Genomic DNA, 16,346 nt, shown 5'->3' with positions numbered 1-16,346 from the left:
CGGCCCTTCTACTCCTTGCACCACCACCGCAGTGCCATGCCTGCCCTCCGTGTGGTGCCTCGAGGCCCTCGATATTAAGCATTCACAAGCACAGAAATGGCTTTCGCGCTATCGAGCCTCGAGTCTCCCAGCGTGTCCGCAGCCCTCATCTGGATTCTCGGCACCGCCGGGATCGGTATGCGACGCTACCCAGACGCTGCTGATCGTTCGACCTTGCCTCGAGATGCCAACATACGCATTGCATTCACCAAGACCGAGCCGAGACGCCTCCATTTCGTTGCGCTCTACTTCCATACGAACCTGAACACTCCGCGTCGTCGGCAGTCGTTGGCATCTCGGGTCACTTTTAAGGTTTGCCCTTTTTGCCCGCGTCGCCTGCAGCCAGCGCGGCCTGCAGTCCGTATTCGGTCTTGGGGCTCGTAAACTGTTGCGTTCCAAAATTAACCCAAATGCCTGCGTCGGTCTGACTTGCTCTACTGACCGTCACCGCTGCTACTCTTGCCTTACTTTGCGCCTTTCAGACGAAGCAGGTCTGACCTCAGGTGCCATATTCCACTTGAGGTAACACGCGTCATCAGCCACGGGAAGGAACAGACGGCCCTTAACGTATCTGGGCAATGTTGCCGCAACACCGAGCTCGCTCGTGGGCCGTGACCAGCGGGATGTGGGCTGTGTCAGCTTCCCACGGCCTACCTACCGTGCTACCGTCGCTGCCAGAGCAGTTCAACAGCCGCCCTGCCTCACGAATCCAAGCTACAAACTACGTACATAGCTGCTGTTCAGTCCAGCGCAACCATGGGACACGGCAAGGACAAGGACCGGGAGGTGCGGGTGCAGATGGTCGTGCAGATGCGTGTGCAGCGCATACCTTATGCCCGGGCTCTCTCAGTCTCCCTCCACCCTTTTGATGGGTTAATTTGGTCGTTACCTCCCGGCCTCCCGTCGTTCGTGTTCGAGCATCTCCTCTACAACCACCAAACATCCTAGCAACACCCCTCGGTGGTAAGGGACCCCCTGCCGACTCGACTGACGACATCTGCCGAAGTTGCTCTCAATCTTGGTTGCGTACCATCACTGATTGGCTGATCGCACTTCGCGCCTCCCGCGAGCCGTGCCAACCCAGTCGCAGCTCCAAAGCTTAACCTTCAGATTGGGACGCAAGTATCATCGAGGATGGCAACCAGAAAATTGGATGGACGGGATCCCCTTACCAGTCACTGGTCAGTCAGTCTCAAACTGTCCATCCCACCCATCCGCCTGGTGAGCCCAGCCCTCGACTTGGCATGTTTGGGTCCCCTCAATTCCTATTTTCAATCAAGATCCAAGCAGCCTCTACGAACTTTATCTGCTTTCAGCTGCCACCAACACCTCCACAACTACCACCAACATTTTTCAACATCTCACCCAGGTAATCGGGCTATTTGGAATGGAGATTACCGGTATGAAGTTGAAGCCCCTCATGACACTGGCTCAAATCTTTGCATTACTGACCCCTTTACAGGCCATGTCGCTCGTGGCGCCACCTCGACGCACCAACTGCCGCTACCATCGGCTCCGCGAGCCACCTTTCATCCGAACCGATCGGCTGTCCTTCCTCCACGTTGCTTCACACACAGATCGTCGTCGCTCTCCGATCCCCATCTCCACTGACCGTGCCCTCCTCTGCCGACGCTCGAACTTGGCCACCGAAAACCGAGACCGAGATGCTCGTCGCACGGTCGTCAAACCCCATCAACTCTGCGAGCGGGCTATTTGCCCATTAAAGCCGGTCCCTTGGCCTTTGCCAGCCCACTCGAGCAAAAGGCCTAGATACCCGCTCCATCTCTATTACCTCAGCCAGCAGATCACTTTCTTTGACGTCCAAGCTGTCCCTGCCTGACTATGTTTTAGAAAACCGTTGCTCGGCTCCTCATCCCACCTTTCAGATGATGGCTTCCTCCCACATCACGAGGTGGGTTTGCGAGCCTGTCGCATACATACAAGGATTATCCAAATGCTATCCTTTCCTTCCGAGACCAGACAACTTTGTGCCTCATTGTACTTGTTCTCGTGCCTCGGACGGGCTTGTCGATCCCTGTGGACGTCTAGCCCACGGTCTAGGCAAGCCTTTTGCTGACACATTCATCTACATAGCAGAGACAACCATATTCCAGACAAGAGCCACGGCAGTTGCCGCTCACTTGTAAGACATCGACAAAGCCCTATTTTCCTCCATGTAGGCTGACCTTGCACGATATGAACCCTCACCAAGATGGGCGCGGTTCATTAGAGTCGTCAAGGCGCTCCAAGCCGACCTGCGCAAGCCATGTATCTGGATGGCTTGAAGTTCAAGGTCTCACCTACATGCCGGGAGCTATTGCAATTACCGGCAGTGCACCCCCAGATGCGGGCTTCTCGGGCCAGTCATGGCCATCGCTTGCGTCTGGTCCCCGTAGAGTCCGCGGCGGGTTGAAGAGTTTAAAGCCGCCCGCCGCAAGCGGAAATCAACCCCCACACGTCGTTCTACAATAAGACCTTCCTTGACAAGAAAAAATCAGAAAGTAAGCAAGCTTGGACAGGTCCTCAACGTTACTAGGAACAAAGCCGCCTTTTTGGCGTCCACATGGCGTGCATCTAAGATACCTTGACATCTAGAGAAAGGACGATACTGGATGGTATGTCGACCAGCCTGATTTAGGCATTTGTTTCGAACGACATCCTCGGGTCCCTCGCATATCTTTCAATTCTCACTTTGCGCCCGGCGTTCACGGGTTGAGCTGCATGGGACGGAATGACAACCCCGCGCATCCTTTTGCGAAGCTGATACGATGTCTCTGCTTCTCGTAGTACTCGATCAGGACCCTACGCACCTTCGCTGAACTCAGCCGAGGGTCTTATGACTCTGGAGCTATGACATGGATGGCACAAAGCGGAAACTAAGCGTTGTCATTTGAGTAGAGGATGTCTGGCGGTGTCACTCCAACCCAACAAGACAGACACCTCTCCGATACTCTGACTCAGAGGCAATACTCTTGGATGAGGTTGCTCATCTCGAAAGCGCGTTCGCCATATGCCATGAAAATGGTAAGTGACAATGCATGATGGTAGGTCTGCTCGGGCCGCTTGCCGAGCAGTCACGTCTCGCGGAATATTCAGACGAACAACTCCAAGGCGACCAATGAACACGGTGGGTGCTGACTCCGAGTTGAAAGTGAGTCTAGACTCCTACGTCAATAGTTTCATAATTAACCCAGCAGTCCACCTCTGAGGGAAGAGAGCCGCGGCAAACGCCTGGGGTCCCGCAAAGAACACAGCGACATCAGATGATCTGTCACGGATCTTTTCAACACCTTTTCCCTCTTCTTATGCGCTACGTCTAGAAGCAAATCAAAGCTCCCCGGACTCGACTCCGGCAGGTATGGAACCCGCCACACGTCCATCATCCTCGGCCTCTTCCTTCTGACCTTCCCCAGAGAAAAGGTAAAAAGACAGCGACGATCTGCCGCCCCACTAATGTGTGATTTACCCATGTTCCAGCGGGACCATCAACATGCCGAACCGTGCAGTATTTCTCCCTTTCAATCGTCCAGGTGTTGCGATATTCCACAGACCTGCTGTTCGTTGATGTCATTCCCGTCGCAGACATTGGCAACCTCGGAGATTTATCTAGATCTCGTTCACACTCTTGGCGGAAACGCGGCCCGAGAAAAGGGTTGCGCCGATGCGTGAATCTTGATGCTGCATCGGGGGCTCTGCCGCGACGGCGCTTTTGCTTGCCGCCACTTGCTCGTTGCCGAGGTTGATTGCTTTTGGAGATTCATGTAGGATGGTAGACGGCAGTCGGACGGCTAGTCACCTCCATTGATAGACCAGGGAGGAAAATTCCAGCGGTCCACGATGATGCATGTTTCGCTGTGGTATTCTTCGAAGGCTGCTTCATGCTGTTGCGAATCAGCTCCGCGCGAGGGCTCTCGAGTATGGTCTCGTAGAAGATGTGCGTCCTTCTCAACCAAATGCTCATGCTGCTTCAAAATACCCAAAAAGCGCAAATCAGGGGATGAAATAAAAGGACTCCCTTGTGGGTACCTGGGCGGTGTGCTGGCTATTAGGTCTACTCGTGAATAGTTCTGTCATGTTTTCTCGTTGATGGTTTATATTATCTTTGCCACCGTTGCTGCTGTCACTGTTGTTCCTGTCGAATCGGAGCGTGAATACACTGACCGTACATCACCATCTTTCCCATGATGATGGACCACGTTTGACGACGTCCTCGGCTACGGCGTTCCAGCGCATCGAGGCTATGAGCAGCCGGTCCTCTGGCGAGGTCTTGTGAATTAGGCTCGAAAGAAGCACGATGCTGGAGTGAAGATGCCACAGCAGCCTGCAGAAGAAATTCAGCTCGGGGGGGTTGGCAAGATTGTCGCTGGTACTTTACGTTCCGCCAGGACAATGTGCCTGACGAAGACGAAGTTGGAGGTACGCTGATTGGAAGTATGTGTCAGAAGAGATTGCGAATAGATTCTTGCTCGCTTCTAAGTATGGGCAGTTCGACACTGAAGCATGGAATACGGTCTGTATACATTGCTCGCTAGCGTTTATATCTTGGCGTTATGATTGTTGTTGCTTCGGTTTCGTTGCTGCACTCTTTGTCACTGTTCTTTTCGTTGCTGTCATTGTTCACTCTCGTTATTCATACCGTCATGGTCGTCGTCGTAATCATCGTCATTATCATGGTTGGGCTCATTCTTATCTACTTCCACTAGGTACCCGCCTGAATGTCAAGACTCTTGCAGATGAATGGGGGAGTAGATGTCTATGAAAATCAATGTTTCGCTGTGTTGTTCTATGAAGGTTGCTTCCTGCGATTGCGGACCAAAACTCCGCATAAAGGCCTGTTGAAAATGTTTCCCCAGACGGGTGAAGCTACCTTGCTCCACCAAATTATGAGAATGCTTCCATATCCCGCGATGAAATGCCAAATCAAACCAAAAGTGCAGCGCGAAAATCAGACCTTTACCCAAAGCCTCGCCCCCGGTGCAGCCTCCGCAGCATCCTCTTCATTGTCCTCGCTAGCCTCCTCCTCCTCGATCTCCTTTATCAGTTGCGCGCACTTGGCCTGGTACGCCATGGGCGCCGTGTGCATCATTACCTCCCAGTACGACATGAGCTTCGTCTCGTGCCGATCATCTTGCATTCTGTGCGCCACCTTCTCGGCCTTGGTCTCCTGCAAGTCGTCGATGTGCTCGTCGATGGTGTCGGCGGCTCTGATGACGACGGCGTACATCTTCTTGGTCTGGCCCGTGCGGTCGATGCGGCCGAAGATCTGCTGCTGGGCAGCCTTGTTCCACCAGTTATCGATGTTGATGATGCGGTTGGCGCAGGTCAGGTTCAGGCCTTCCTTGCCGACCTTGGACGCGAGCTGTTGGTGGTGGAGAGTTAGCTCAGGTTCTTTTCACACGGGTGGAGGGAGACTGAAGAATTTGCAATGGGGAGCTTACCAGGACTTTGATGCTTGGGTCGTTTTTGAAAGAGGTAATGGCATCTTCTCTGCTCTTGGCGGACATTTCGCCGTTGAAGTAGTAGAAGGGGATGTCATACTGACGCAAAGCGATGCCGAGGATCTTCGCGGTCTTCAGGAACTCGTGGAAAACTGCCGTAAGTAGCTTAATTAGCATTTAATGTCCCAGGTTCCGAGACAAATGAAGACCGTTACTGTACCTATTATTTTGTCTTCGGGCGCTTCGCTCTGAAATTGGAGGACGTAGTCCATGGTACACGCAGTCTTGGAGCTGAGCGGAATCATACCGTCTGTCTCGTGAACTCCAATGTTGATGAAAGCGTTATCCTTGCCCTTCAGGTCCAAGAAGACACCGCGATAATCGCCGCCGTACTTCTTCTTGGTAAAATCCGCGACGATCTTCTTCTCCTCTCTGGCACTGAGCTGCTTCTGCCTCTTCGACTTCTTCGGTGTTCTCTTTGTGGGAGTCGCAGTGGGAGGTGCGGATATAGCTTCCTTAAGTGCTCTCACCCTGTCAACCTCAGCGTACTCTGTCTCCTTGGTAGACAGATTCTCAACCAGCCTTGCATCTGTTTTTCGGTCGTATGGCTGGTCACAAGTTGTGCATTTTGTTTCGCCTGCCTCTCTCCAGTCCTCGGAAAGACATTCATGACAGAATAAGTGCTGACACTAGAAAGATTGAATCGTAAGGTTCTGGATTGTAAAGATGATGCAGGACGGATGATCATGAACTTACCTGGGAAATGATCCAGGGCTTGTCGATTGACGTCTTCTTGCACTTCGTGCAACCTTCGTCCACCATCTGCTCATTGATGGTATACTTCAGGAGATTTTCCATGCCGAGTGTCTTGTCTGTCGAATCGATATGGAAAATCCTGTCTTCCTTTGATTTGGTCGACTTCTTCTCCTCTGTCTTCTTCGATTTCTTCTTCTTTCTCTTCGTCTTGGCATCCTGCGACTTGGAAGAGCTATTTCCCACCGTTGGCTCTTGAGTGACGAAGAGTTCCGAGTCTTGGTCATTGGGTGGAGCTGCGTGAAGGATCCTCCTGGTTTGGGGGATGGTGGAGGGGTCGGCCGCCAATTCCTTGAGCCCGTCTCTCAGATTCGTCAAGAATGCAGGGTTGAGATCATCTCTGAAGACACCCTCGATATTCCAAGCATGTGAAATCATCATGCGATGACAGTTTATCCGGCTAAGTCCTTCTCGCTTTTCGAGAGCATCGTAGTGTTCTGTGATGAGGCTTAAGACATGTCAGATATGAACCCTAGTAATGATGAGCGCAGGTTCCAAACTTACTCGTAGATCATACGCTCATGTCTGCTGAGATTGACCCACACCTCTTTGGATTCGAACTCAGGCAGATCTCCCGTGATTAACCGGCCAAGGAACTTATCCTTTTTCGTTCTGAAAATTGTTGGTCAGCACCCACAGACACCAAATGAGTGAAAAGATGTGTGTCTCACCTCCGGTACGTCGCCAAATGGATCAAGGCGTCCATTTTGGTATCGCAGTCATACTTGAAAAGAGTCAAAAATTAATCTACTAAACGATTGGCGAGTATTGAATGCTACTTACAGATTCAAGGTATCTGTCCTTGAAGTCTTGGTAGGTGTTGATGCCCTCGACTCCCACGAGCCTGAGGTACGGAAAGATTTCTGAACACCTAATTAGCATGAACAATGCCCATATAACTGGTGAGCCGGTACAAACCTGTCTCTCTGTCTACCAGGGGAGTTGCGGTGAGAACCCAAAAGCTTTTGCGTTGGAGGCCGTAACATGCTTTGAAAGCTGCCAATATGTCAGCGAGAGTTTATCACCTCTCCTCATGTGGCAACTCACATAGGGTATTCATGTTCTTGACAGCGTGCCCCTCATCAAGAATGATCCTGTACCACTTGATGCCGTAAACTGGGCCGGCAAACCTGACTAGCGCAGCTCGATACTCGTCGCTTTCCATGCCGTGTTCCGCTTCAATCTTCTTCAGCTCTTCGTCTGTGAGGTTTCCACGAATCTCAGTAATCGTGGCAATCCTGACATGAATGTTAGCAAGCCGGGCTTCCATTTCGTCCTGCCGAGGTCACTTACACAATCTTGTAGTTGTGAAAGTTCACGCTTGACTCCTTCCATTGAGCGTTGGACCAGATGAGAATCTCATTGTCTCTGATGGCTTCGACATGCTTGAGATACTCTGCTCGCCATTGCTTGGCCATGTCAGTTGACGGCACAATGATCAAAGTGGCACCGAAGTAGGTTTGAAGGTCTTCAGCCGACGCGGGATTCCCAACGGTGCAAGCCATGGACACCATTGTCTTTCCGAGACCAACATCATCCCCGAGAACTCCCCCAAAAGGAGGCGATATGCCGTGCTCCCGCTGGACCATCCATGAGACGGTGGGAAGCTGCTCCTCTCTGAGCTTGGTGGTCTCCCTCATTCCCTTGAGGTAGTACTCCCCGTTGGGGAAGCAAACAATTTTGCTGTAGCCGAAAATACTTGTGGCCTCTTTGAGATCTCGCTTTTGAGTTCCACTTCGGCGGTTGTTCGTGCCGTGACTGATTCTGTCCTTCAGTTCCTCATTTCTTTCTTTTTGAGTGATTGGTCGGTTGGCTGTGGCGCGATCAGTTGCTTTGCCGGTGTCATAAAAGTTCTCTTCGATGCTTCGCTGATCTTTCTTGTCTGACTTTGCAGATGATGTTCTCATCTTCTTTGCCTTAGGCGGCTCAATGTGCACATTGCCATTTCCAGCGCCCTGTTTTCTCTTCCGCTCGTTTTTGATGTAAATCTTGAATTCTTCGTCGAGCTTTCTCTGGTTCTTCCTAACTTTCTGTTGGGCAGTCTTTGCAACCCCGGTGTTTGTTGCTCTCTTTCTTGTGGGCTTGTTGCGCAGCTTCGGCGATTCCTCCTTTGCGTCCTCGGTTGGTTCAAAGTCTGTGTTCATCGGGTCCGCATTCGGTTCCGACTCTGAGTCTGATGACGCGTTTTGTTCCGGCTCTGAGTCTGATGGCGCATCTAGTTCTGGCTCCGAGTCTGATGAATTTTCATCCTCGGTGCTCGACGTCTCGTGCTCTGGGCTGTCACTGTGAGTTTCGTTCGCATCTTCACATTGAGCTGTGTCTGAAGGTGCTATGTGAAGATTGTGAGATGTCTCAGTGCCAAGAATCGTTCCTTGACTGGGGTCAAAATCCTGTAACTGCTGAAGGAGACGGAAATCATCGTTGAATGAATTGTCTGACTCTGGACTTTGATCCACACAACCTTCAGGAGCAGATGAAGTTGCATCTGAGCTGAGGCTGTTCATAATGAAGACGGAGTGTAAGAAGAGGAGTGAGGGATTTATGAAGGGAGAATGAAGATGTGTTTGTGGTGGAATTGAATGTCAGTTGTGTGTTGCAGTAACTGGATGATTTGAAAACGTGTGAGGAAGGTCAACTCAGACGCGAAATTGATCTGGTTACCGAGAGGAAATCTGTGAAGGTGAAGTGTTTCGCCTTGATGTGAAGAAGATGGGAAGAAGTAGGGTGGAATGGGAAGAGATTGGGGAGGACGGCTTGCCCGATGCTTAGTGGATGAAGTTGCCAGCCAACATAGAGAAGATTGAAAGGGCAAGGCGAGTTATAGATGAGACGGAGGTAGTGTGATGGAGGCGTCTGTTGATAGCAGGCTAATTTGCGATGGTTTGTGAAAGGCGAGGGTGAGAAAGTGGTCGGAAGATGGTGAGTTGTTGGGGTTGTGGAGGTCTGAGTTGAGTTGGAAACAGAAGGATCTGAGATGGAGACTAAATAGTCCGTAGAATGTGGTAATTGGAAGGAGCTGATTTGTGTTGGAGAAGTCGCGAGCCTCTGGGAGTTTGGGAAGGGGCAAAGCCAGCTTGATGTCTCTAAGGCGGCCACGCTTGGATGGTTAGCGGAGCAAGTCTGGTCCTTCCAGATGACCACAACCAGAAGGCAGATAGAATTCAAATTGAAGTAGTGTGTAGATAGGTTGAAGGCCAACAAGTTTGCGATGTCTTGGGGGAAGAAGCAGGGACGGATGGACAAGCAGGACCATCACTTAAATAAGGGCTCTGTAGTTGAAGAGTGGGGCTGAGGTATTATTGTCCAAGATGGGAAAGAAACAGGCAGCCGGAGGCTTCTCAATCCTTCCTTATCTCCAGACTTTTAAAGTGGGAAAGACCTAGGTATTAAGTATGATAATCACAAGGAAGGCATCAAAGACGAATGAGCTGTGCCTTCCTTATTGGTCGAGGCAATTGCATTGATATCTTCGTGAAATGACCTGATGTAAATTTCCAACATGGGAAAATGACGTTTGACTTTATCTTGCTCAGTCCTTAGTTCTCAGATGAGGCGGCTAATGACTCGAAGCTGGTGATGTTTCGGTGTACTCTTCGGTGAGCTCGGTCAGCCCACACCGCCCTCGGCAGAACACAAAATCTCCACTAAAAATTTGACCGTCGCTCGAACCCCACATGGATTTTTCCCATGCGCCCGCGACCAAAAGCCGGTCCCCTTCTCCCAACGCCACCGTCAATTGACGACCACACAACCACACCCCCCCAAACACCGCCACCATGTCAAAATCAAGCAAGAATGGCAAGATCACCGACTCGCGGTTCTCCAGCTTCGAGACCGATCCGCGCTTCCGCCTGCCCTCGAAGAAGCAGACAAAGACCAAGATCGACAAGCGCTTCGCCGGCGTGCTGAAGGATGACGCATTCACGGCCACCGCAAAGGTCGACCGCTACGGTCGCAAGATCAAGTCCGACTCGAAGAAGAAGGCGCTGCAACGGCTCTACGAGGCGGAAGATGACGAGGACGAGGACGAGGACGAGGAAGAGGAGGAAGGCGGTGATATGGAGGTCGACGCCGACGACGTGGTGCAGCGCGAGCTGGCCAAGGCGGATGCTAAATACGACCCGGCGCGCGGCGGCGGCTTCAGTGAGTCCGAGTCGGAATCCGAGTCATCGGACGACGATGATGACGAGGAGGAGGCGGAGGTCGTCGCGGACCCGAAAGCGTCCATGTCACGGCTGCGCGACGAGCAGGCTGAGGTCGAGGACGGCGAGGTCACGACGCGGATAGCGATTGTCAACCTCGACTGGGACAACATCAAGTCGGCCGACCTGTTTGCGCTGTTTACGAGTTTCCTGCCCTCGACCGGCGGGCGGATCGAGAAGGTGGCCATCTACCCGAGCGAGTTCGGCAAGGAGCGCATGCAGAGGGAAGAGCTCGAGGGCCCGCCAAAGGAGATTTTCAAGAGCGACAGCGACGAGGAGAGCGAGGAGGAAGAGGAGGATGAGGCGATCAAGAAGGAGCTGCTGGAGGAGGGTGACGCCGAGGACTTTGACAGCGACGCGCTGCGCAAGTACCAGCTCGACCGGCTGAGGTATTACTACGCCGTCATGACGTGCTCCGACAAGGCGACCGCGCAGAAGGTGTACGAGGCGACCGACGGCACGGAGTACCAGTCCTCATCCAACTTCCTCGACCTGCGCTTCGTGCCCGACGACGTTACCTTTGACGACGAGCCGCGGGACGAGTGCGATAAGGTGCCGGAGGGATACAAGCCTGTCGAGTTCACCACCGACGCGCTGCAGCACTCCAAGGTAAAGCTGACCTGGGACGTCAACCCCGACGACGCGGCGCGCAAGGCGTCCATCAACCGCGCCTTCACCGGCAGCCGCGCCCAGCTCGAGGAGAACGACCTCAAGGCGTACCTCGCCAGCGACAGCGATGATGACGGAGAGTCTCTTGCCGGCATTGAGGAGGAGGACGAAGCGCAGGCCGAAGGGAAGGAAGAGGAGCCCAAGCTTTCCAAGAAGGAGCTCCAGCGCCGCAAGATGAGAGCGATGCTCGGCCTCGGTGCAGAGGAGGAGAAGAAGTCCAAGGACGCCCCCGTAGGCGACATGGAGATCACCTTCACGCCCGCGCTCACAGAAACCAAGAAGGACAAGAAGGAGGGCGAGGAGGAGACCACGATCGAGAAGTACAAGCGCAAGGAGCGCGAACGCAAGGAGAAGAAGCGCGAGATCGCCAAGGCCAAGCGCGGGGTCGCCGATGCCGAGTCAGACGTCGAGGTCGAAGAGGCCGCACCCGCCGCCGGCGGGGAGGACCTCGGCTTCGACGACCCCTTCTTCACGATCGAGGAGCCGCCCAGGAAGACTAAGACGTCGATCCGCAAGGAGGAGCGCCTCGCCAAGCGCGCGGCGCGCGAGGCCGAGGAGAAGGCGTCCGCCGAGCAGAAGGCGCAGCTGAAGCTGCTCATGGCCGACGACGGCGACGAGGCGGGCGAGCACCTGGACCACTTCGACATGAACGAGATCCTTAAGGCGGAGAAGGCGAAGAAGAAGAAGGGCAAAGGCAAGAACAAGAAGGGCAAGAAGGCCGGCGGCGATGACGACGATGACAAGGTCGGCCTGCAGGAGGGCTTCAAGATCAACGTGGACGACGACCGTTTCAAGGCTGTCTTCGAGAGCCACGAGTACGCCATCGACCCGAGTAACCCCAAGTTCAAGAAGACCGAGGCGATGCAGACGCTGCTTGAGGAGGGCAGGAAGAAGAGGAAGGTCGGCGATGACGAGGTGCTTGCGGAGAGGAGCGGGAAGAAGGCGAAGAAGGAGAGCAAGGGTGGTGACGCGGAGCTGAGCGGACTTGTTGCAAGTGTTAAGAGGAAGGCCAAGACTGGTAAGAGGTAGAGGATGATGTTGGAGGGCTCTTGTTTCGTGCTTATTTGAGGCGTGTGGTCATACCCTAGATGGATCCTAAAAGTTACTGGAATGTATAAAAGTACATGGTCATAATGCACAGCTGTTCAAGGTGTAATTGATTCTGTGTTGGTTCCAACGCTATGCTGATAATGGGTATCCAATACTAACAAACGCTTACCTGCACTTCTAACTATCAAAGCATGTCGCTGAGCCGCCAGAAAGGTGACATGATTCAACACTGTACGTCCGAAACTTAGTATCCGCTCTCCCACATAAAAGCCAATCGAGGCCTTCAGTACCCGAGGAGGAACCATTCTGCGCTAGGTCCCATTGTAAAGCGCGTGAATCTTTCCGCACCCACATCAAGGACTCGAAGCAAGTCTTTGTGATGTCCCAAGCATACAGCATGCGGTCCCTAGGCCAGACCTGGTGTCTAGCCCTTTCGACCAACTCTGGAATTCTGGGTCGAATATCAAGGCTGTTCCTGGGAAAGTCTTTGAACCTCACCTGAATCGAGTTCGTTGCATCTCGGGTGGGTCGTTTCGAGCATCAGAGGGTCGGCGCTGGAATGCTTCATCTTGGCCGGCCTGAGCGTCTCTGGGCTCCTCTTCTGGACCGTCCGTTTCAGGCTCATCTTCCGGCGCATCGGTTGTGGGCTCATCGCCGTCATCATCCCTCTTGGGTTCATTCCTGATATCCTCGTCGTCACCTTCCTCGGGCTCATCTTCTGAGTAGTCTTCTTCGCTCCAATATGCAGCATTCGTATTATTGGGATCGATTGAATTGATGCGATGGGGATAGGGCTAGAAGAGTTCATGCGGTCGTTAGTCTTGGAATATAGACGTAAGAGTACCACAAACTCACGTTCCATCGCCGACTTTGCCCTCCGAACCGCCTGCGACGCTCTCGACTCCGTTGCTGATTTGCTCTTCTAGCACCGGGAGTGGGTGACCCCGGCGAGGATGAGTTTTGCTGCCAGGATGTATGCGAGGGTGGCGGGGTCCCAGGGCGGTTAGGCGAATCAGAGTTTTCTCCAGCAACGTTCGGAGTCCGTGGTGGAATGTGAGTCGGAGGATCCTGTTGCTGATGCTGAGGAAGAGGTGGAAGCTCCGGGGAAGGAGACGGAGAATGGTACGGAGAAGTGGGAGTGGATGGGTGCTCCGGGATAGTAGACAGAGCCCGAGACGGAGGACGAGGTATAGGTTGGTGACGATCTAGTGTGTCACGAACTTCGTCACGAACCCAATCTCCAGGAATATGGGGTGGAAGTTTCGGAGAAGAAGACTTAGGAGCCTCTTGACGAAGACAAGTAAAAGAGCCAGAGGTAAGACCAGACTGAAGCTGCCCGGGACTTAGGTTGTTCGCAGGATCCGGGCGAGGAGGGCGTTCAGGAGTTGGTGACTGGGGAGGAATGCGAGTTAATCCAATCCGTTCTTGTTGCCGAGGAGCCCATGGAGGCTCTGGGTACAAAGTCGAGGCCGGGGGAGGAGGAGGAGTAGATGGCTGCTTCGAGGACAAAGTCGGAGACGGAGTAGAAGGGGCGGATGAGCGCTCTGAGATGGGAGACAGATTTCGAGACGGAGGAAGCGGTGTTTGACGAACAACATCGAGGCATGGGTAAGTAGACAGATTTCGAGGATTGTGAAGTGGAAGTGTCGGAGAAGGAGGCAGAGGAGGAGGTTGATGAGAACGAGTAGAAGAATCAGGGGCAACGCCTGAAGGCGGAGACTGACGCTGCTCGGGAGTTGGAACTTCCGCGGGATCCGGGCGAGGAGGGCATTCGGGAGGTGGTCCAGGTTGAGGTCGGCGAGGCGGAAGAGGAGGGGGGTTCTCCTTCTTGCCAAAAAGGTTGCCAAAAAGGTATTCCATCCAAGTATCGGGGCTTTGACGTTGAGGATCCACGCGTGGTCCGTCTCTGGGCTCGCCGGTATTTGGGTCCCAATTGTTGTTCCGCTCGTTTCTCCCGTACTGAGCATTCATGTGCCAACAAAGAAGTGGGATTATGACGAAACCAGCTCCAGCGCAACTACAATAGAAAGCTGGCCATATATATCTTTCTAGGGCTGATGAGGGAGCCATGGCGATGCTGAGAGATGTATGTGTTATGAATGAGTGTATGATGGATGGATGTTGCTGCTCGGATGATGATGTCGAGTTGAGCGAGGTGGAAGTTTGACGTTGTTGACAAAGATAAAAAGCATGGGAAAGGGGTTGGTATCATAGGAAGAGCCTGGCTGGACTTTCTACATGGGTTGCCATATGATGTTGGGTAGTCACGATGGGGGATAGTCGGTGTCATTAGCATACAGAGGCAATAACTGCCCATTCCTGCTTGCCAAGTCAGGTCACCAAAAACACACAAGGAAGTAGACACGGACTGCGTATAAGGAAAAGGTTCCTCTAATTCTTAGAGAGCAGACGCAGCTGCCATAACTTTTGTTTATCATGAATCTTCATATACATTAATAGCCCATCCCTTATCGGACAGTAGCACCCTTCAAGCTGGGAACAGTGCAGACACCACCAGACTCGGTGACCAGTCTGCCAACACCCTCCTTGCCAAGCTCCTTGACAATAGCGGCGTCAAAGGCGACCTCGAGGTTGTCGGTGGTGGTGAAGCCAGGCTGGAACATCTCCCAAATCTTCTTCTTGGGGTTCAGAACACCCTCAGGCTCGCCCTTCCAGCCCTCGAAGAAGACGCGCTCGCCAGCCTTGGCGTAAGCAGGGGGAGCAGCAAGCTCGACGGTGCCCTTGTGGTCATCGACCTCACCCTCCTTGAGCTTGGGAGAGGCGGCGAGAACCATGGCGCAGGACTTGATGCCGCGCATCTTGACGGGCTTGAGGTTGGCAACGACGATAACCTTGCGACCCTGCATCTCCTCGAGAGGAACGAGACCGTTCAGACCAGAGCAGACAGTACGGCAGACCTGACCCTCGTACTCGGAGGTGTCGTCGTTGGGCTTGTCGCCCATGGCGATGGTGGAAACGTAGAGGGAATCGGCCTCGGGGTGCTTGATAGCCTTGAGAATGTGACCGACACGGAGGTCGATGAGAGCGGGAGACAGAGGGGCAGCGGGAGCAGGGGCCTTCTGGGGCTTGGGCTCTTTGGCCTTCTTCTCCTTCTTAGGCTTGCCCTCGCCGGCGCCGACAGCAGCCTTGACCTTGTCCTTGGCCTCGGTGACGGCCTCCTTGACCTTCTCGCCAGCGCTCTTGTCCTTGGGCTCCTTGGTGCGGTCGGGGAGAGCGGTCTCCTTTCCACCAGCAGCAGCAGCCGCAGCAGCCTTCTCCTTCTTGAGGCGCTCCTTCTCGGCCTTGGCGTCGACGGGGGGCTTCACGTAGAGAACCTCATCGAGGTTGACGGAGACCTTCTCCTCGGACTTGACATCGGCGGCGAAGGCGGGGTAGTTCTGGACGAAATCGAGGTGACGGACGATGTTGGGGTAGCCCTTCTCGCCGGTGCGCTGCTCGGGAGACCACTTGGCGACAAGAGGACGGACAGCGGAGTAGAGAGCAGTGTCGGCCTTGCTGGGCTTGGTACCGAGGAGGGTAGTGCGGGTGCTCAGGTGGGAGTTGACGGTGTCGAGGATCGGGGACGCATCGTCACCGGTGGCCTGCTGGAGGCGGGTGGCGGTGGTGAGCCACTGCTGGATCTCGGTCTCCTCGTTAGGAGTGAAGGAGGTGTTGGAAGCCATTCTTGCGAAGCGGAAGGGGTATGCGCTGCGAGTGACGGGTCGTAGTACGCGGAGGGAGTTCATGAGTCGAAGGGCGAGGAGGGGTACAGTCAGGAATCACAGAATTTTAGTGTGGTTTTGGCGGGGTAGCACGGACAGGCGCTGGGACTGCCCCTCCAAATTCATCTGACTTGCCTGATTGGTTAGGCAAGTCTGACTCACCTCGCTCTTCCTCGGTGAGCCTCGGTGTACGCTTCCCAGTGTCGTTTCTTTTTCGGCAGAAATTTCTCAATACCACCCTCCCCTGCTGATAGTCAAGTTCAGCTGGACAAGCACCATGGCGAAGGCGCTGAGCTTGCTTCTTTGTCAGTTGCCTATTGAGATGATGTATTGTTGATGGGAAGAGCTTCTGCTTTCAAGCTTGTCGTCTTGTCTCAATGCCCAGTAACAACATCTTGTAGAGGTCAATTGGC

General features: G+C 53.6%; 4 protein-coding genes across 4 annotated transcripts; 2 read left to right on the top strand and 2 right to left on the bottom strand.

The window, feature by feature from the left end:
* Positions 1 to 1,426: 1,426 nt before the first annotated feature.
* CGGC5_v016122 (uncharacterized protein) lies at positions 1,427 to 2,919 on the top strand (the record flags this gene model as incomplete). The annotated part of the gene is made up of 7 exons (XM_066153464.1): positions 1,427 to 1,439; positions 1,502 to 1,600; positions 2,134 to 2,182; positions 2,252 to 2,307; positions 2,478 to 2,540; positions 2,635 to 2,654; positions 2,827 to 2,919. 7 exons carry the CDS (start codon positions 1,427 to 1,429, stop codon positions 2,917 to 2,919), a joined length of 393 nt encoding a protein of 130 aa, XP_066007100.1.
* Positions 2,920 to 4,984: 2,065 nt separating this feature from the next.
* CGGC5_v016121 (putative ATP-dependent helicase) lies at positions 4,985 to 8,794 on the bottom strand (the record flags this gene model as incomplete). The annotated part of the gene is made up of 10 exons (XM_032024660.1): positions 4,985 to 5,398; positions 5,478 to 5,629; positions 5,698 to 6,085; positions 6,234 to 6,738; positions 6,795 to 6,902; positions 6,962 to 7,014; positions 7,074 to 7,153; positions 7,209 to 7,286; positions 7,338 to 7,528; positions 7,584 to 8,794. 10 exons carry the CDS (start codon positions 8,792 to 8,794, stop codon positions 4,985 to 4,987), a joined length of 3,180 nt encoding a protein of 1,059 aa, XP_031878770.1.
* Positions 8,795 to 10,066: 1,272 nt separating this feature from the next.
* Positions 10,067 to 12,190, top strand: esf1 (Pre-rRNA-processing protein esf1; the record flags this gene model as incomplete). Its single annotated transcript, XM_032024659.1, has 1 exon — positions 10,067 to 12,190. One exon carries the CDS (start codon positions 10,067 to 10,069, stop codon positions 12,188 to 12,190), a length of 2,124 nt encoding a protein of 707 aa, XP_031878771.1.
* Positions 12,191 to 14,679: 2,489 nt separating this feature from the next.
* Positions 14,680 to 15,894, bottom strand: ARC1 (tRNA-aminoacylation cofactor ARC1; the record flags this gene model as incomplete). The annotated part of the gene is made up of 1 exon (XM_032024658.1): positions 14,680 to 15,894. The coding sequence occupies one exon, from the start codon at positions 15,892 to 15,894 to the stop codon at positions 14,680 to 14,682; it is 1,215 nt and encodes a 404-aa protein (XP_031878768.1).
* Between the last annotated feature and the right edge of the window lie 452 nt (positions 15,895 to 16,346).

Source organism: Colletotrichum fructicola (assembly GCF_000319635.2).
Source record: "Colletotrichum fructicola Nara gc5 chromosome Unknown KSG_Nara_v1_contig10, whole genome shotgun sequence".
NCBI lineage: Eukaryota > Fungi > Ascomycota > Sordariomycetes > Glomerellales > Glomerellaceae > Colletotrichum > Colletotrichum fructicola.
This window is presented reverse-complemented; position numbering and strand designations above follow the sequence as displayed.